This window comes from Alligator mississippiensis, chromosome 1, assembly GCF_030867095.1.
Source record: "Alligator mississippiensis isolate rAllMis1 chromosome 1, rAllMis1, whole genome shotgun sequence".
NCBI lineage: Eukaryota > Metazoa > Chordata > Crocodylia > Alligatoridae > Alligator > Alligator mississippiensis.
This window is the reverse complement of record NC_081824.1, coordinates 465072005-465092997: the sequence shown is the minus strand read 5'-3', so window position 1 is coordinate 465092997 and position 20993 is coordinate 465072005. Positions and strand designations below refer to the sequence as shown.

General features: G+C 47.1%; 1 protein-coding gene across 2 annotated transcripts; it reads right to left on the bottom strand.

Moving 5' to 3' along the window:
* Window positions 1-5195: 5195 nt before the first annotated feature.
* On the bottom strand, window positions 5196-20977 carry KCTD21 (potassium channel tetramerization domain containing 21). Of its 2 annotated transcripts, XM_019493602.2 has the most exons (3): window positions 20901-20977; window positions 11842-12534; window positions 5196-9625 (listed from the first exon to the last, which is right to left on the bottom strand). In XM_019493602.2, exons 2-3 carry the CDS (start codon window positions 12502-12504, stop codon window positions 9584-9586), a joined length of 705 nt encoding a protein of 234 aa, XP_019349147.1. In that variant the 5' UTR covers window positions 12505-12534; window positions 20901-20977; the 3' UTR covers window positions 5196-9583. The 2 variants fall into 2 exon arrangements, with proteins under 2 accessions (XP_019349147.1, XP_006272496.1); XM_006272434.4 differs by having other exon boundaries at window positions 5196-12534.
* Between the last annotated feature and the right edge of the window lie 16 nt (window positions 20978-20993).

Here is a 20993-nt window from a genome sequence, read left to right as displayed (position 1 = left end):
GCCGGGACCGTTCGAAAGGCGGCGGTCGCAGGACGCATGCGCTCGCCTGTACCGCAGGGCGCATGCCCTAACCTCCCCTCGCCAATACGAAGCACTCCCCTATGTCACTGCGCATGCGCCTACTTTTCTCCGTTAACGGGCTCTAGTCTCTCTCCCCCCCCCCCGGTAGGGTTTACTGCGCATACACCACCCCTCCGGGAGGATTCACTGCGCATGCGCCAGCTTCACCGCCGCCTCCAAGCGGTCCCCGGAGGGTTTAGTGCGCGTGCGTTAGGTCGCTGCCCCGCTTCCCTCCTCGGGAGGGTTCTTTGCGCATGCGCCACCTGGACAAGCTGGGATGGTCCGCTTGCTCAGAATCTGCGACTGTGCTGGGATTTTCACTGTGAAGACAGCTGTTAAAGGATGAGAGTTGATGTTGATTTGGAGAACTGTTATGTAAAGTGATGTAAACTGTTTTCTTTTTAATAGGGGGGGAGAGGTTTTGATTTTAATTAAAAAAAAATTCACTGCCAACCAGTTCGGCTCATCCGTGTCCTGCAGAACATGGGGACTGGGGAAGGGCCAGTGGTGGAGCTCAAAAGGCAGCTGGATTTCCCTCCAGATTAGCACTCAGCGTGGCAGAACTGGCATTAAAGGCACTGGTTACAGGCAGGAGGGTCACTGGGTTGCTTTTCCCCTGGCCTGCTGAGTGAGCATAATGGTTGGGGGCTAAATCCCACACAGCTCTGCTCACAAGTGCTGGTTCTCTGGGTCTGAATAGGCAGGGAGCACACTGCAAGATGCAGTCTTAATTGTTCATACTTCCAAGGCACTCCTTTCACATCCAGCCTGTCTAGGCTACACAACTGCTGCACCTGTTAAGCCTCACCGCTTAGTGGCTGCAATCCTCTCGCAGCTCATCAACTACATCACAGTATTTGGGCTGCACATGGCAAAGGAAGGCGGCTGTGGAAGTGTCCTCTTCCAGACTCACACTTTTAGACTTCTGGGGTTTTTTCTTTCTCTTTTTTCTCCTTTCTTTGTCTCAGTCTTCTCACCTGTCTGTCAATCTGGTTGCCCCAGGTTATGGCGTATGTGATCTTTGTCAGGTAAGAAGGTGTAGACCTAGCCTCTACTGTTTTGAGCTCTGGCCTCCTGACCTGGGGGCAGGGGCTCGAGTCCAGGTCAAGGTGTGATGCTTTTCAAATTGGTTGGTCAGCATCAAATAACACCTGCCCCTGATGGGATCTAGAAGGTGAGGTCAGGAGGGCTATTTAAGGGAGAGGCTCTCCAGGAAGAAAGGGAGGCATAATTTCCTAGTAGCTAGGGTCAGGAGGGACCTGAACAGATCATCTCGCCTGACCCCCTGCCACAGGCAGGAATGGATGCTGGGTTCACAAGACCCCAGACAAGTGATCATCCAACCTCCTCTTGAATTTGCCCAAGGTAGGGGCGAGGACCACTTCCCTGGGAAGTTGGTTCCAGAATTTGGCCACCCTAACTAAAATCTTGCCTTCTGATCTCTAACCTAAACCTATTCTCCATCAGCTTATGACAATTGTTCCTTGTCACCCCAGGTGGTGCTGGGGAGAAAAGGGCTCTGCCTATTTGCTGTTGATCCCCCCTGATGAGCTTAGGCAGCCACCAGGTCCCCCCTCAGCCTCCTTTTGCTGAGGCTGAACAGGCTCAGGTCCCTCAGTCTCTCCTCATAGGGCCTGTCCTGCTGCCCTCTCACCAAGCGGGTGGCCTCCTCTGAACCCTCTCCAGGCTGGTCATATCCCTTTTGAAGTGCGGCGCCCAGTACTGGATGCAGTACTCCAACTGCAGGCTGACCAAAGTCGCATAGAGGGGGAGCATCACCTCTCTGGACCGGCTTGAGATGCACCTTTGGATGCATGACAAGGTATGGCTGGCCTTGCTGGCTGCGGTCTGGCATTGGCAGCTCATGTTCGTCTTTGAGTCAACAATGACTCCGAGATCCCTTTCTGCCTCTGTGCTTTCAAGAAGGGAACTCCCCAGTCTGTGTGCTGTGGATGCCTTCTCCCAAGGTGCAGTACCCTGCATTTGTCTGTGTTGAACCTCATCCTATTCTCATCTGCCCACCTTTGTAGTCTGTCTAAATCTAGTTGCAGCCTCTCTTTCCCTTCAGGTGTGTCCACCTCGCCCCACATCTTAGTGTCATCAGTAAATTTGGACAGCGTGATTTCCACCCCCTCGTCCAAGTCACTGATGAAGATGTTAAACCGCTGGTGAAGATGTTAAACAGTGCGGGCCTGAGGACCGAGCCCTGGGGGACCCCACTGCTCACATCTTGCCAGTTTGAGTACAACCTGTCCACCACTACTCTCTGGGTGTGCCCCATCAGCCAATTTTTTACCCATCCAACTGTGCAGGCATCAATGCCACAGTTGCTTAATTTATTGATGAGGATGGGGTGAGAGACAGTATCAAAGGCCTTCTTAAAGTCTAGAAAGACTACGTCCATGGTGACACCATCATCCAAGGATTTAGTTACTTGGTCATAAAAGGCAATCAGGTTGGTCAGGCAGGACCTGCCTTTGATGAACCCATGCTGATTGCCCCTGAGCATGATCTCCCCTGCCGGCCCCCACAGATGTGCTCCTTGATTCTCTCCAAGATCTTCCCGAGCACTGAGGCAAGGCTTACAGGCCTATAGTTGCTTGGGTCCTCCTTCCTCCCCTTCTTGAAAATTGGGACCACATTAGCCAGTTTCCAATCCCCTGGCACCTGGCCAGATGGCCACAAATGCTCATACAGCCAGGCCAAGGGCTGCGCGATGACCCCTGCCAGCTCCCTCAACACCCTTGGGTGGAGGGCATCTGGACCTGCAGATTTAAAAATGTCTAGCCCTCCCAGAAGATCCCTAACTACATCTGCACTGACTGAAGGCTTGATAGATCTATCTCCAAGATTGTTCCTACCACTGGTAGGTGGGATATCCCGGTCCCCGTTCAAGAAAACAAAGGCAAAGAAACTGTTAAAAATATCAGCTTTCTTGTCTGGCGTGGCCACCAGATTACCATTTGTGTCTTGCAGGGGCCCTACATTACCTGGTGCCCTCTTCTTGCTCCCAATGTACTTGAAAAGGGACTTTTTGTTGTCCTTAATTCTGGACGCTAACCTGAGCTCCATCTCTGCCTTGGCCTTCCTAATAGCCCTCCTACACTCCTGGGCCAAGGAGGAGTACCCCTCGGTGATAGCTTCTCCCTTCCACTGGTTGTACGCCCCTTTTAGTCCTCAGGCATTGCTGAATGCCCTTGCTGAGCCAAGGGGGTTTCTGAGCACTCTTACCTGCCTTGCTTCTCTCAGGGACTGTTATCCTTTGGGCCTGGAGGATCGCCCCCTTAAGGTACAACCATCCCTCATAGACTCCCATCTCCTCCACCTTCTGGGCCCTCAGTGCCTCCCCCACTAGTCTCCTAAGCTCATTGAAGTTGGCCCTTCTGAAGTCAAGGGCTTTAGCCTTGGTGTGAGCCCTAGATGCCTTGCGTTGTATAATGAAATCCAGCAGGTGATGATTGCTATTGCCCAGGTGGTCAAGGACCTGCAGTCCCCTCACCAGGTCATCCCCTGTGGCCAGGACCAGGTCCAGCAAGGCGTTGCCCCTAGTGGGGCTGTGCACTTCCTGGATAAGGTGAAGGTCCTGTAATACAGCCAGGGACCTACGTGAGCGGTCAGACCTGGCTGTCTGCTCCTCCCAGCAAATGTTGGGACTTTTACGCAGCAACTTGAACCTCTGCAGCTCTCTCTCTTCCAGGAGGCTGAAGTGAGTAAATGACCAGAAACCTAACTAGAAAGGTAGCTTACAGCCATTTAAAAGTGTATTAAATGGCTATCAGGCTGATTCGGTTTGCTCAGGGTTATTTTGATACTTCTCTGACTCGTACCTCTCCCAAAGCCTTCCCTCTACCCATTAAAGCTATCCATTGACAAGCCTTGTGGTACATGCTTGAGAGGGATTGAGCATGTCTTTTTGCTCCCTTTGCTCGGCTGACTAAGGGAGGCTACTTTCTATGCTTCAGGCTTATAGAAACATCCCAAGGTCTACAGGGCCTGTGAATCCCGGGCAGCACAGGGCCCAGACAGACCTGAGACCAGGTGGTGGCGGCAGTTACCCCAGGCTTACGGGTGTGCTCCAGGAAGGGGGGTCGGCCGGTCATAGGTGCCCCAGGGGAGATGCTTGGAGCTTGGTAGTTGGTCGGGGGCAGTGAGGTGGGTGGTTCAGCACAGGAGTGCCCCTTATTGGCCTGCTACACGGGCAATGCTCTTCCCTCAATCAGCACTGAACCAAAGCCCCAGAAGGTCTTTTGCTGTTGGTTTAAGAGTGAAATATATGGCCAGAACTGCTTGTACCTGTAGTGACTTCTGGGGTAATTCCCAAGTCAAAGCAGGGCGCTGCAGAGGAGAGCTGGATGCAGCTGCATTGGTTTTGTGGTTTCCTCTCATCCTGAAGAAACTGCTCTGGACTATCCTGCACCAGTTCGGCTCCAGCTGGACCTGATTTCCAATAAGGGCAGCTAAGGGCCAAGGGCTGCCATGTGTAGTTGTGAAGCATTTGTAGAGGTATTGCAGATTCAAGTTCATTACCTGAAGAACTGCTGACTCTTATGCCAAGACTTGCTTAGGAGGGTGATACTATGTGTGCTGTCTTGTGAGCAACTTTGTAGCAAGGACTTCTTGTCTTATTATGTGTTTTGGAAACAGCATGTGGGTGCTGCATTAATATAATTAATAATTATAACTGCTTTTTTCCCTGTAAGGCAACATCTCCACATTAACATTATGTGGCTCCTTGTTCAAATTCTGGAACTATGAAGAAGCTTTAGTTAAACAGCTGTAACGTCGCATCTTTATAGAAGTTTCCACTAAAGAACTAAGCTGTTCAAATAATAATTGGTCTAAGCTTAAATAGACCAACGCAGCCAACATGGCCTGGTTATTGTTTAAGGTGGCTGGTAGTTCACCTTCATGCACAATGCTCTCAATGGGTATGCATGCTGTTCTTGGTAGGGATCTGCAGTTCCTGGTGTAGCTCTTGGCAACAGTGAATTCCGGATGACAGTGCTGCGATCATGTATTTTATAAAGTTCTAGAGAGAAACAAGCTATCATTGCAGAAAACAACATTGCATTCTGTTCAGCAAACAAACTGATGGCCAGCACAGTGTTTAGTGCATCAGTCATCATATATTATCACCTTGTTTTTAAAGCACACTTTAATTGTGTCGTTTGGAAGAGATACAGTTGAAGACTAAACAGTAGAAAACAAAAGTAAAAGTCCTACAAGACTTGTGTAAGGGGTAGAGGAAACTTAAGAAAAGACAGTGTTTTATCTAGTCAAACATAGTTATCACAGCAAATGCAGAACCAAATTCTGACCAAATGGAAAATCCTACAGCCAGCAGTAAGAAAATAAGGAGGGAATATTTTCCATCCATGGCTCTTGGTTTTCTCCAGAATATACAGGGAGGCAGGCCACTCGCTCCTCAGACTCTCCACATTAGAGGCCTTCCCTGTAAGGTTAAGTCTGCATGTTTATGCTCATATGCACTCTTGGTATGGTAGGTAGAGTCCTGTCTAGAATAATTAATGCAGAGGACTTTGGCTGGAAAGGGATACATATGAACACTGCTTTTGCACTGTACGCGTTTGGCCATTTTTGTGGGTGGCTCTGCATTTGGCCTGCTGTATTAGGAAAGTTACATGTTTTAAAACAAACAAGTAGCATTTTCTACACATTAAGTTTAATGGAATCTGTAAAAGCAACAATCACTTTCATAGCTTCTCCTTTGTCTGGGAAGCATCAGTGCATGAAAAGATCCTGGGTTTAGTTTACAAAACACTATTAGTAGCAGAGTCCTTACAGCTTAGGCCAAAGGTAAAACCTTTCACCCTCTTTAAACCTAATACATACCCATCTTTCTGGTAGCATGAGAATAAATCTGATTAACCACAGGTGCTTATTGCTATTGAATTCAAGCAAGCAGCAGTTCCTGTTCACTTATCAAGGCAGAGGAGTACAAGCAGCTGACACTCTGCATACATTTGATACACATTCATGTGCAAATCAGGCATTGCTTTCTGGCTACTGTCAAATTACCAGCACAAGTCATAATGTCATGAAATTACTAGCACAAATCATAGGTGTCAGACCCCTCATCTGGAGCAGAATCTTCCTTAACCTTATCAGTTTTCCTAGCATTTTCTCTAAGCTACTTCTGAACACATCCAGGCCAGTTATCCCTCTTCCTCCTTAAGATGAGTCCTCACATTTGCACTTCACCTCTAACTTGATACCATGCCTGCTCATTTCACTACTATCATAGGCAGTAGCAACCCCCACCCTTACCTTCTGCTAACACCCATCAATCCCCCCAGTTATACAAATTAAGTTCCCTCAGCAACTCTTCATGTATCATTTCCATTCCTGGAGATTTTCAAGGGCAGGTTGGACAGGCACTGGGCTGGGACGGCTTGGTCAGGGACAAACCTTCCTTGAACAGAGGGCTGGACCAGATAAACTCCTGAGGTCCCTTCCGACCCTACTTTCCCATGGTCTCCCCTTTAATTTAATCATCTCAGAACTGCATCTACCTGCCAGTTTAATGATCCCAGTGGCATGTGCAGAACTCGAAGAGTGGTCTTTTCTAGGCTGTAATAAGCTGCTGTATAATAACCTTTTCCATGTGGAAGATCCCTCTGGACTGAATGTACACCCCTGTTTAGCGATAGCACTGTGTCATTAGTTCACACCCTATTTCCTGTTTAGCCTGACTCTGGTGCTTTTCTGTCCTAACGGTCTCCCTTTGTGGGGGTCTCTCGGCACTTTACTATGGTACATAAGTATGACTTATCCCCACACTGCAGATGGAGGAACTGAGGTGCACAGCCTGTGACACACAGATTATATCTGTGTGTAACTTGCCCCACTTTAGAGTAGCCACCTCAAGCGTGGTGTGCTGTTTCAGACGGGCCACTTCCTAAACCAGAAGCAAGCTAGCTGTGTCTGCCTAGTGCAACAGTTTGAGCTAATGAGCGTGGCAACAGGTTGATGCTGTCCCTCGGCAGTGCTAATTAGCTTGCTCAAAGTGCTCCACGCGTGTGACCACGCTGCTGGTTCAGGAGCAGCCTGCCTGCAGCCAACCTGCGAGCATGAGGACACCGCTCTGGAGCATGGTATTAGCACCCGGACCTAGTCATGGTGAGTCAGCAGGGGATTCAAGAACAGAACTGAGGCATGTGATTCTCTAAGCCAGGGCCATGGTGAGCTCTTCTATCACAAGTGAATAGTGTTTTACATCCACTTTGCATACGGGCCAGGGACATTAGGTTCACAGCAGTGAGGGGTCAGGCTCAGGTTTACCCAGGTTTTCTGGATGAATTTCACTATTCCAGTGAGGGATCCGGTTTTCACGAATGATGTAAATTAGTAAAATCTGCTGATATAAAGTTGCTTTATACTGTTATAACCTATTCTCCTAAATAAGAGAATAGGAGTTACAGTTACAAGTTATACCAGTGTAACTGGCAGATACAAGCTTTCTGGTATTAACTATACCAGGATAATCAAAGAGGTATATGTGTGAACAAGGCCTTTCTTCACTAGACCAATACTGGTCTCATCTCATTTCCATTCTAAGTTTCTAGCCTTACCAGCTCATTTTGATCCTCTTTTAAGTGCAGCTTTGACAAGAAAGAGATTTTCCCCGTAGACAGCTCTCACCGCTAGATCTTACCATTTAAAGAGGTTAATACTTAGAATTCCTAAATCCATGGGTTTTGCAAACACTAATTAATTAAGCTTTGTAACTCATTGAGGAGGCCCGTAACATTTCCCTCTCTGCTTTATAGGGGAAATCATAATGGCAAAGTGGCTGTGTGACTTATCCAAGGCCACAGAGAAAATCACATCAAAGATTAGACTCCAATCTTCTACTCTTTGAAGAGCTGGCTACAGGTTAATGCTCTTTCAAGACAACCTTATCACTAGGGATCCTGGTTTTCTCCGATTTAAAAAAATCCCCAATTTTCGGTTAAAAAAAAGAAACCCCAAATCCACATTTTTCTGTGATTAAAATGAACCACTAATATATATCAAATATATATATAGTGCAATTTACTAGTGCAAGCAATACTTGAACCACTAATATATATATATCGAATATATATTAGTGGTGTTTCATTTAAAATCACAGAAAAATGTGGATTCGGGGGTAATTTTTTTAAAACCAAAAATTGGGGATTTTTTTAAATCAGGAAAACCAGGATCCCTGCTTATCACAGGCCTATCCCTTTCCTCTTAGAGGAGGTGGAGTTCTCTTCTACAACTATTCTTTCTCTTCGCTGCTTTTTTTGAGACACACTGCAAAGGAAGCTCCTTTTCACTGTCTACATACAGTCTCTAAAAGGATGGAGGAACGTTAACAGCTGTAGTGTCATTAGTACCATTTATACCATCTGAATGATGCAAAGTCACCAGCTTGTCATCTAACCTGGGTGCTGCCCTGATCTGCAGTGCTGACCTGTGATGGAGGTTGAGGTGTACAGCTACTACCTTTTCCAGCTCCTGTGGCTGGTGTTCATCTATACAGCAGTGTTCCTGGTGCCTGCCGTCTCACTGCTACACATTTAAATAGGCTTATACCAATGTTGATTTCTTTTGCTGAAACAGAATCGAGGACATATCAGGCCAGACTTCACCAGAGCTAGCTTGGAATCTGCCCTACTGCCTTGAGCCCTATTGAATTAAAAAAGTACAGGAAAGCCAAGGACTATTGTTGACTATTCCTTTGCTCTTAACATATAAAAATGCCTGCTAGAGAAGTTGTAAATTGACATCTGTGCTCAGGGGCTAGCATAGAGTTCCAACATAAAGTTCCAGTGTACCCTTAAGGACTCCAATAGTACTAAATCTAAGGTAACCTTGTCTGCTTATTTGCTTTAAGGCACATGATGTGACATTATCCAAATAATCTAACACACATTAATATCCATCTTATATACAAATGAATCCTATGAACTAGATTCACACAAAAACTGCCTTGCTTCCTCACTGACATGTACTGACATACTTTGAAGTGGAACGTGGCTGCTGTTTAACTGTACATAGCAATACTACAGTTTAGGTTCAGGAGTGAAAAACACTTCCCAATCCAGCTGAAACTGCAAGATAACTTTTAAATTGGAAGGACTCAATTACTCAAGTTTGGAATCAGGCCAAAACTTGCAGATTAAAATCCTCTTAATGTTGTGAAAGCTGCCAAGTGATTTTTAACGGCTGGGTCAGGGCCTCTGTTTTACATCCATGCAAAAGACAGAACCTCTAGCAGCATGGTGTCAGCCGTATCATACTGGGGTGTTAGTTCACTGCTGACTCAAAACAGGCTGTAATACATATGAAGTCACAAGCAGCACTTGCTGCAACATCTAGTTGTTAGCAGTGACACAGGGAGACGTTGCCTGGTTTGTAATCTCTACAGTAAATGCGGAGAGGAGAGCAAGAGGTGCGTGGATCTCCGTGGTTTTAATAACAGCAACCAGACACAGCTCCTGCACAACGTTCTGCTGGGGACTTCAGTCCTCTTTTAGGACTGGGATGAGTCTTGGCTTGACAGGAAAGTACAGGCCTGTTTAAAAAAAAAAACATCTGGAGGAAATAAGAGTACCAAGCATGAAAGCTGGTTATGGGGTGCCCTCTGGACCAGAGCATCTTCTTTTCTCATGACAGACAATGGGAGATTTTCTAGAGTTTAGTAGTGCAAGCAATACTTGAGTTAAAACCTGCTTTGAGAGCCCACTGCCAGACTCAGATGCTTGCAAGGGCAACAGATATGAGCTACCACCTTGGGGAACTACCAGCTGATTGCAAACTGCATGAAAAGTTATAGTGTGAGCAAGGAGAACACAAAACACCAGCAGACTCTCCATATGCCTGAAGAAGTGTGTTTGTGCCCAAAAGCTTGCAAAGAACAATTTTTCCTGTTATTTCGTTGGTCTAATAAAAGAGATCACATTTACCCAAAGAACCTTGCCTGCCATACTGTGAACAAGGTCTTTAGCAGCAGCATTTGGCTGTTTCCAGCCATAGCTCTTCACTGCCCTGCATCTTGTGCAGTCATTTACCTCGGAGCCAAGGAAGCCCAAAATGTTTCTGTTCTGGCTTGGTAGCATGTGGTCCAAAGTGCAGGACTAAGAGAGAATCGGGTCTTTATGGAAGAAAAGTAACTAGAAAAATTGAATGTAGATCCTTCTAGAAAGGACCAGATCTATTCCAAAAGGCAACCCATGTTTAAGCACAGCCCTTTTTAATATACTACATGTCTCCACCAAGCAAATGGACCCAGACAGAACTGATGAGGCACAGGCAGTATTGCCAAATCTCAAGATTTTTGGCGTTGTTCTTTTGAAGTCTGTGCTTTGGGAATGTGAAAAAACTTAGCTCTCTTATATGTATATATATACAAATATAAAAGAAAGAGCTAAGTTTTTCACATCTCCGGAGCACAGATTTTAAGAACAACGTGAAAAATCACGCGGGTTGGCAATACTGCACAGGTAAAAGTGGCTCAAGCATATTTAGAATGTTTTGGGGGGGCTGCCGTTCTCCATCTTCTTAATTACTGCTGAAATAAACTATGTCTTTCTCCACAGATGGCATTGCAGGAGAGACTATATCTATTCACCTTTAATGCAGTTACGACTTCTGCTATTCTGAATCCTTGCTGCTTTTCTCAAGCAAAGGGGTCACCACCTCAAATGGGCACTCATAGTGGGGTGAGGAAAATCTACTGTCTATCAAGCTCCACCCAGAACTGAGGGCACAAGCCAACTGGAAGAGGAGTCATTAACCTGGAAATAGGGTTGCTGTGAAAAGGTTTGGAGCAGCTGGTTTAAGAGTAGCTACAGCCAATTCAAACAAAACCCACATTCTCCTCAGTTCTCGGATCCCATTATTCCTCTTGCCATGGCATCATTTGTTACTTGTGATACAAATCTCTCAGTTTTCCTGGCAGAAGAATAGGGCTGAACGTTTACCGCAGGGGAAAGAAAATTAGCCAGCCCTGTGGGGAAAAGAAGTCTTTGGTTTAAGCACAGTGGACCCAATTCTGCTCTTCATGCTTTGCATAGCCACATACACCTGTGTAGGGGGTGTGTGGAGAGGGCAAGGAAGGGAGGAGGAGATCAGAAACCTATATCCTGCTAGTCTCATTGCATTTGATACCCACCTTGCACTCATACAAAAGATGACACAACATGCAAGGCAGTGCAACATCAAGTCAGTGTTAGCCTGCAGCTCTAGAGTGCCATTGCACTGGATGGTTTCGGGGTGGTTTGCAAACACTGAGTATTGAAGCCTCACAGCTTCCTTACAAGATAGGCTGAGTACCATCATCCTTGTTTTCCGGTAGGAAAACTGAGGAAGAGAAAGATTAAGTGACCCGACCACAGTTACACAGCGAGTTAGAGGAGGCAGAAACAAGGACTTCTCAATACCCAGTCCTTGATTCAAGCCACCAGATGACATCCCTTTCATCCAAAACATGGACATTCTGAAAGGTCATGATGGTAAGTATATTAAAGGAAAAATCAACTCCCAGTTAGTGATTCTTAATCCAGATTAGCATAGTTTTGTATTAGGCTGTGTCCTGAAGTGGTTCTTATAAGGAAACACTTCACCTGTGTTGAGTTACCTCTGTGGTGTTAACATAATAATGGGCCCTTTCTACTTGTACCGAATTAATCGAATAATCTTATTATTCATGAAATCTGAGGCATGCGGGTGGGAGGAATCCACACAAAAGCCATCGCTCAGAGCTATTTTTAGCACCTCTTCAATAAATACCTGGAAACTATTAATTTGCTTATTAGCCGGCACCACCCAGAGTCTCTTTAAGTTCTGTCTAGTGTATTCCTCTTCTGGAAGACCTTCCACAGTTGCCACCCAATCCAGGGTCAAGTGATTGGGGTCTTGCAGGTAGCTGGATATCGAAGAGAGATTGCCATTGAAGCAGTAGTAAAGTTTGGAGCCAAGGAGCTTCAGGAACAGACATGATGTGCTAAAGATGTGGGCATTGAACACTTCCATGTTGGAGGATGACAGGCTGTAGATCTGGGGAGCTTCTCGCACGGTAAAATGAACCGTTTGTGTCCTCTGATCCAGGGTGATGTTGAGCATGGCATTCTTCTCAGCTTTGGACAGCTCCACCTCCTTCTCCTGCAAAGCCTCAATCAGCGGCTGGATCTGGTAAAAGTCTGCCTCCCGCCGAAGCAAGCCCATCTCCTGGTAGTCGTCTGGGAGGTCCAAGTGGGATGTTCTCAAGAAGTTCAGGATGTAACGGAAGACTTTGCCATCCCTGTCGATGAAGCAGTTGCCTTGGCTATCCTTCTTAGTCGGCATCTTCCCACTAAACATGGCTCCTAGCATGGAGTCTGGAAAACTAGTCAGCGTGGAAAGGGAAGTGGTGTAGAGTTTTCCTCCAACATTGAGTGTTATCGGGTCAGACATGATGGAAGAGTTGCAGTGCTGGGAATAACCCTAGGAAAAAAAATCCAATACTACACATTTAGGTGTTCTTGTTCGTCACTTTGGGTGAAAAACTTTAATTTATCAAATAGACATACTGCAGTTATTATAATGAAAACCAGAAATAGAAGTAGAAACCATAACAGAAATCAGTCCTCAGTTGATGTAATTCAGAGCAGCAGTCAGCTGAGACACAACTTCGACCAGCTGAGAATCTGGCCCTTAGCCTGAATATCTTTTGCTTGGTCTCATGTTCTTTTTCTTAGCTGTGTGCTGAGCTCAGCCCAATCAATGGCTCCCCTGCCTTGCTCTTCATATCTTTCAAACACACTTAAAAGGAATCTTTCACAATCAGCAGAAAACCCACATAGACCATCAGCGTCTGTTTACAGGGCACAAAGTAGCTCTTGCTGCAGTAAGTGTGGTCGTTCCATAGATGGCTGCCAAATGGCTCCCTTCAGAATAAACTGAAGTGCAGGCATTTCAGTGACTAGTTACAGAGCAAACAGGGGCATCATGTCCCCGTTATTGGATTGGTAGTCACATTCCCACGGATAAGGAGGACATAATCGTGTTACAGTCTGTAATATCAATTCTCTGCTAGCTACTAACAAACAGAGTAATAGTGCTTGGCGTGTCTTTCATCAAAGGACATCTGAGGCTCACCACATCCTAGAGAGACAGGCTATATTATAATACTCATTTCACAGTGGAGAAAATTAAAGATGAGAGAAGTTTTCAGATCCTGGGTGCCTAACGCAAGACACGGTGTACTTGATTTTGACTATCCCCTAAGCACCTGCAACTTCAATTGGCAACACCAGATACCGAGCACTTCCAAAAAAGGTCCCAAGTATCCCAAATTTAGCACTCTCATCAACAGACACACTTAAAAGATTGACCTAAGCAACTTCTCCAAGGTCACAGAGAAAAATAGCGAAAGAGCCCAGAAGAGAAACCAGTTCTCTTTACCAGCTATTGCCAAAGTCAAAAATAATATTCCTCCCCATATTTCCATTCCATTCATCTGTGGCAAGCAAATGTAATCAAATGGCTTAAAGCGAGAGAGAATTGTGGGACCACTATTGCACTCTTGGACATGACAGCTGGCAGGGCATAACTGAGGTTATGGAAGGAAAGATTAGGTGCAACCAGCTGCCCTGAAATGGACCCGGAACCCCAGGAGGACTTTCCCAGGGGGGCTGATACAGACTGGTCAACGTGGCGATGCCTGAACTGCAAGTGCACACAAACTGGAAGATCAAAACATGATCAAATGGGGCTACTCTAATGACATGAATACATGTGAGCGCGGTGAAGTGCAGACCATGGAGAACCTGCTCGTTTTGCCGACTCCTTGGTGAGACCTGTAGGAAGAAGGACTTCGCTGCAGCAACAGAAACAGCCATCGCTTGTGCAAGATTCTGGAAAAACATCTAGTTTATTGATGGGGACACAAGAAGAAAAAGATTAGCCTGTAACACAGATGCCACTGCACAGCAACAGTTGGAGGGGATCAGATCTGCTTGTGCATATCCTAGATCTTCAAGTCTCTGGAGTGCCAGGTTAGATGCCTATGCATATCTGGAGCTGAAGGACAACCTGCATATATTTTCTGTTGAGTAATAAGGGCATTGGAATATCTCTCTCTCACTCGCACACACCCTACAAACCCAAGAGCACCTGAAGACACATTCCTGTTATTAACCCTAAAAAGGCAAGTCCTGGGAAAAACCAGGTATAGGATAAAACTGTTATTTTCCAACATTACCCCAGTCTCCTCTGAAGAGTCAGTACATTCCACTGCTCATAGAGACTGAGAAGATGAATAAAATAGATCAACACACAGAGCTGACCTGGCCTGGTTCTGCCATTCAATCAACTGACATATGTTTTTCCCTAAGGGCTTATGATTGGGATGTAAAAAAACATGTTATGAATGAACATCAATGTCCATATGATCAGCCTCAACCAGATTTTGTTACCTGGATCGATCAGCAAAGAGAGATTCCCTGTGTCCCACTGCACAGAACCCAGAGAGAAGGGGCCCATTTGTTGTATGTGATCAATATGTTAGTGGCTCTCTTATGCTCTTTGCTGGTCCATTGAGTTGCTAAAGGGGAAAACATGATGGGTTTTGTTCAATTTGTGGGCTACAACCTTTTACTTTGGCATGACTGTCCAGAGTTATAATGTAAAGGCCCCATGGATGGTTCAGTAATAGCTTTTATAGCTCTTTAGCCCTCAGTCATTGCTTTTCATCCACCCCAGGTTTTAACCTAACAGCTCTTTGGTATCTTTGGATAAATGGGAGGGGCTAGGGAGTTTCTGTCCATTGACTCTGTTGGACACAAAAAATTCCCTATCCCTAACTGGCCCTTTTATTGCCAATCTCAGTAGTGAAGAGATATGGACTACAGAGACTAAATATGCTCAACTCTGAAGAAGGTCCCTTCCAAGCCCATGGTTATACTACATCGCAGAGCACAAATATAACCTACTTCTCAGGTGGGTCTTGGCCCACGCTGAGCTCTGTGTTCCTGTGGTTAGACTGTTCTGTTTGCTAGCTTCTGAAGCCAGCTCATTTAAAACAAGCCCAGGTATTTCTATGCTATATTACAGCACAAACGTACCTTGAGATATATTTGTTCTGCACATAAATATTTTATTCTGTCTTCCAGGAGCTATATGTATTTTACAGCCCTCCAAAGACTGTAAAAGTGACAATTCATAGATTCACAAATGCTAGGGTCAGAAGGGACCTCAACAGATCATTGAGTCCAATCCCCTGCCTGGGCAGGAAAGAGTGCTGGGGTCAGATGACCCCAGCCAGATGCCTATCCAGCCTTCTCTTGAAGACCCCCAAGGTGGGAAAGTGCACCACCTCCCTTGAAAGCCCATTCCAAATTTTGGTCACCCTTACTGTAAAGAAGTTTTTCCTGATATCTAGCCTAAATCTGCTCTCTCTCAGTTGCCCCCCAAATGGATAAAGATTGCAGATTGTTTCCCCTCTTGTTCTACAGACAGTTGTGGCTTATAAAGTGGGATTACATGCAATGAGCCAAGTTACTTAGACTCTAAGTGTGGGAGGGAATGGACGTGTGTGTGGGTATGGTGGGGCATGTGGGTGTACAGTGTGGGGGGTAGCGGGGTGTTGCGGGGGGGCTGTCCTTGGAGTTCCTGGAGCATATCAGTCCCTGCATGTGGTACCAACATCTGGAGCCAGCCCTACCCCATAGCATGCAGCTCCCGTGCTCCCACCTGAGTCCTCGGCTGCACACAGCAGCAGTGTGCAGGACCATCCCGACCTGGTCCCATGGCATGCAGCTCCCCACCTAAGTCCCCAGCCATATGTGGTGGCAGTGTGCAGGGCCAGCCCCACCCGGACCCATAACATGCAGCTCCCCACACTCCCATCCAGGTCCCTGGCTATATGGGGCGGCAGCACGTGGGGCCAGCCTGGCCTGGCCCCATAGCACTCCCACTCACGTCTCTGGCAGCACATGGTGGCAGGGTGCAGGGCCAGCCCCACCAAGCTCCATCCCGTGCAGCTCTTGCACTCCTGCCCGAGCCCTTGGCTACACATAGTGGCAGCGTGGTAGGCCAGCCTGGCTCCCCATGCTCCCGACCCACTTTCCCCCAACAGGAGTCCCTGGCCCCCAGCCCGATGGGGCCCTTACCTGAATTTCCACACTCCCAGGGAGTGAGGGCTGGGGAACAGCTATGGGGTAACTAAGCAAAAGCCCCTGCCAGGCAGAAGCTTCTTGTCTCCAGGATCCCCTCTCTTGGGGCTGGTGGCAGGTGAAGCCAGGCTGGGGTGAGGGATGGGTGTTTAACAGCCAGAGCCTCACCTGCATGGAGGCAATGGCTTTCATTGCCATTGCCGAGGGCCAGGGCCCGTGATAATTTTTTTGGCTTGTGGAGAGGCCCCATAAGCTGGATAGAATTGCCTGGCAGGTTGGATTCAGCCCACAGGCTGTATTTTGCCTGCCCCTGACTTTAACTGAGTTACTTAAAGCATTTCCCATCTTCACAATGTTCCTTGAACAGGACAGATCTCTTTGTCTGGCAGCCAAAGATAACCAAAACCCAGTGCATATCCCCCACTTCACTGACTGACCAGCTAGTGCGTCATGTTCTGTACATGCTCAGTCTATGTGCAACAGGCAGGGATAACAGACTCATCAAATCATAGAAAAGTAGGGCTGGAAGGGACCTCTGGAGGTCATCTAGTACAGCCCCCTGTTCGAGGCAGGATCACCCCCAACTAAACTATCCCATCCAAGTCTTTGTCTAACCTATTCCTAAACCTATTCACACAAATACAAGGCATATTGCCTCAAAAGAAGACAACTCTAACCTGCGGCAGGTGGACAAATCTCAGCTTGTCCATGAGTGCCCAAAATACCACCTAAGCAGCTGGAAAACCGTCATATAGGCACGCATAGGGAAACAGAATTTCATGCAGAAAGAACAACTGCAAAACAACATTAGAATCAGTTATTAAAAGAACATTTTCTTGCTGATCACACTGGTGATTCAGATCACTATGATTTCAATCAGTCCACTTTGAAACAGCCAGTTGGGAAGAGGTGTCTAGCTGCATGCCGTCACAATGTTGACGGTCCTTTTTAACAGCCCCATTGATGATGTGGGGAATGATAAAAGCTTAAGAGGAGTTGTAAATCTCAATGAAGGCTGAAGGCAAAGAAATGTTGTGAAAGGAAATTAATTAGATTAGGAAGTCAAGTGAGGTTTTGATTTGACAGTGTAAAGCAGCATGGCTAGGGACAAACAGTCCCCAACACAGGCATTTGCTGGGAGGTAGAAATTTGAAAGGTTTCCCTGGATCCTGTGAGAGACAAAAATGAACATTAATTTGCAAGGTGGTATAGCAGGAAATAGTGACCAATGTCACTTTGGGCTGCTTGGGTACCACAGAATAAATAGAAACAGGCTGATTACATGGTGTTTCATTTGGGGCAAAAGAAATTAAATCCAGAGCAGCAAAATGAGAGAGATCAGATTACACCGAAAAGTTAAGAGAATTAAAGATGTGCAGCTTGGTTAAGAGAAGACCAAGGTGTTCCAGATGGTTTGCTAAGCCTATGTACAACAAACAGGGAGATTAATTATTTAGGGTGCTGCAATGTAGAATTACTAGTGGCAATAAACTGAAAATAAGGCATGAAACATTTATGCTACGCATCGGGAAGAAGAGATCTATCTGCCTTTGGAATAATGCCAAGGGAACTAGTGGAATCCCAGTTGCTTGGGTAATTTTAGTAAAGTTGGGACAAAAGAGAAGCTAGGAAATGTATTATAGAAAATATTTCTCCACTAGCAGGGGATGAGCTGTTTCCATTTAACAGGCAACTGTGGAAAAAATTCTGTGCACCTGTTCACTGGCAGCTAAAGACATTAAATATGGATCGACAAGTAAGCTTGGTTGTTCAAAGTGCTGGAATAGGGTTTCTTTCTCTTGAGTACATCCAGGTGAAATATGCAGGCCTTTCTGGTTGTCCAAGGCACTTCCCCCTACATTATGCTTGTTCTGATTTGGATGACAAGCCCAAGGTTTCTCACTTTTCTCATGTATTACTCACTTGCTCTTAAATGTGCTCAGTCTCGTACACTGAGCACCGAGCTAATGAGTCTGTCAAGCAGCAAATCAATCAAGAAATTGGAACCTATGAACCACTGTTGGAGGCTGTGCAACGAAGGAAGCTGCAATGCTTTGGACACCCTTGCCAACACCGTAATGCAGGGCACAGTGGAGGGAAAGAGAAAAAGAAGAGTTGGGGAACCAATATTAAGGACTTGGGGCTTCAATTGCGAGACTGCACAAATCTAGCTAAACACAGAATAGGGTGAAGGAAGGTTGTAACAGCATCTAAAGTGCCCCAATGGCCACAGTGACCTTGGGACTGACTTGACTTGACTCTTACAGGCTTCATTTTGCTTTAACATTCATTAACATGTCCCTTGCTGCCAGAGGTCTGAGACTAAGTCACAGTTAAGACTGTGCAATAGTCCATTTCAGATTCAACGAAAAATTCCAATACCTACAAAATACCATGAACAATGTCCATTTGCGTTGAAGCTGAGATCTGGTCATACCAAATAGCACCAGCCTGTTTCCCTACTTCAGCTATCGCTGTCTTTGAACATATTTCATTCCTAGTCCTTCTTCAGGACCATATTATTATTACTAGAGGTCCCAGTGAGAGATTGGGGAAGTAAAGAATAATCTAAAAGGCAGCCCCGGACAGCTTACAGCGCAGCTAATGAGAAAAACTGCAATGGGTTGACAAAACGGAGTAACCACAAAGGGAGGTGGGGAGAAACAAAATGAACATACCTGAGACTTAGCTCACCCCTTGCCTAACCACTACCAAACAGCAGTGACCTCCAGGTTTCAGGGCAGCGGGAAGATATAAAAAAGGAGTTAAAACACAATCTGCAGAGAATAGCTTAACAGGACTGGCAGGTATCGGTGGTTGGGCCACCCACTCATTGCTGTCTCAGTTCTGGAGCGTGGGCTTTACTATGCATTTGTATGTGCTTATCTTGATTAAGTTCATTGTGGAAAACCCACATTCTCTCCTTGTAGTGCTGCAGGGTAGGAAGAAAAATATTTCCACCGAGACAATGTGAAAGACAGGGCCTGGTGGTTAACTGCTTGGTTAAAACTAGGAGTGCCTCTTGGGGTAAGTTTGACATTATAAAAGTGGGATTTTCAAGGCCAGAAAGGCTCGCCTCTTTTCTGACTCAATGCATGAGTATAGCGACATAGATATGATCTCAGTTTGTGGGGATGGGCGGTTGCAATCTCTCAGCAGGTATGAAGAGGGATATCACCACCCTCCCTGTCCTGACTCAATGGGAGGGCTGCCATCAATCTGTTTTCTGTTGTAACATGGAGTAATACGCTGGGGGGAAATGTGGGTATTTCCAAGATTTCATCTTGGAAAGTCCTCTCTCTAGGCAGGCCTGTAGAGAGTTCATTGCCAGAAAAACCTCAAAGCAACATGAACGAGGGGAGCAATCATTTCATAACGGTCCCGACTCCTTTGGCCCCACTCCTCAATCCCACTCTGTACCACTGGGAACAGCCACTCCATCTGTGCCAAAAAGGCGTGCGTAAAAAAAATACTGCTTTAAAGCATCATCTTCCAGAGGCTGCAGTCTGTCCAGGAAACAGCACTGGCGATTCTTGCTGAGAACTGGAGCTCAGTGGACAGGCTAAAGGCAAACGAATTGCCTGCGTGTCCCGAATGCAAGCAGAGGCCTGTGCAGGCTGGGGAGGACGTGCAGACAGACCAGCCAGGCCTTCACTAGAGAATCAAACCCTTAAGAAAGCAGCAGCCACTTGCCAAATTAAACCCTCCGCATATGCTAAGGGATTGGCTCCCTTTCTCCTTCCCACAGCAGGAAGGGGCAGCACGATCACTCTGCAGTCCGTACAGGCCAGTCAGGGGCTGGGGGTGACAGCGAGGACCCCAAAGCTCTCGAAACATCAGCACAGACCGGCGCACTCACAGTTCCCTTGAGCCACAGGCACCTCGCCCACCTAGCCTCAGCACTGCCCAACCCTTTAGCCATGGGAAATTATGACTTGTGGGCTCTTTCTTGGCAGCTGACCTGAGCCAGGTGCCTTGACCTCTCTGCCTCAGTTTCCCCTTCTGCAGAATGGGCTAAGGAAGATGCCCCCTCAACCCTCTGACTGCTCTGTGGCTCATTTTTCCTTTCTGTGGAATGGGCCTGGGGAAGGTGCCCCCCTTGACTGCTCTATGCCTCAGTCTCCCCTTCTGTAGGATGGGCCTGGGGAAGATATCCCCCCGTCAACTGCTCTGTGTTTAAGTCTCCTCTTCTGTAGATGAACCTGGGGAAGATGCCCCCATTGACCGCTCGATGCCTCAGTCTCCCCTTCTGTAGTTGGGCCTGGGGAACATGCCCCCCCACCTTGACTGCTCTGTGCCGCAGTCTTCCCTCCTGTAGGATGGGCCTGGGGAAGATGCCCCCCTTGACCGCTCTATGCCTCAGTCTTCCCTTCTGTGGAATGGGCCTGGGGAAGATGCCCCCCTTGACCGCTCTATGCCTCAGTCTTCCCTTCTGTAGGATGGGCCTGGGGAAGATGCCCCCCTTGACCGCTCTATGCCTCAGTCTTCCCTTCTGTAGGATGGGCCTGGGGAAGATGCCCCCCTTGACCGCTCTATGCCTCAGTCTTCCCTTCTGTAGGATGGGCCTGAGGAAGATACCCCCTTGACCATTCTGTGCCTCAGTCTCCCCGTCTGTAGAATGGGCTGAAGATGCCCCTCCAGCCAGGGGCCATGGTACATGAGCTACCCCCCCCCGCCACTGCCCTCCGCACCCACCTGCTCCGCCGACCCCTCTCCCGGCGCTGGAGCCGAGCCCGGGGCAGCAGCCCGGGAGGAGGCGGAGCGGGAACGCGGCCGCGGCCACCCCTG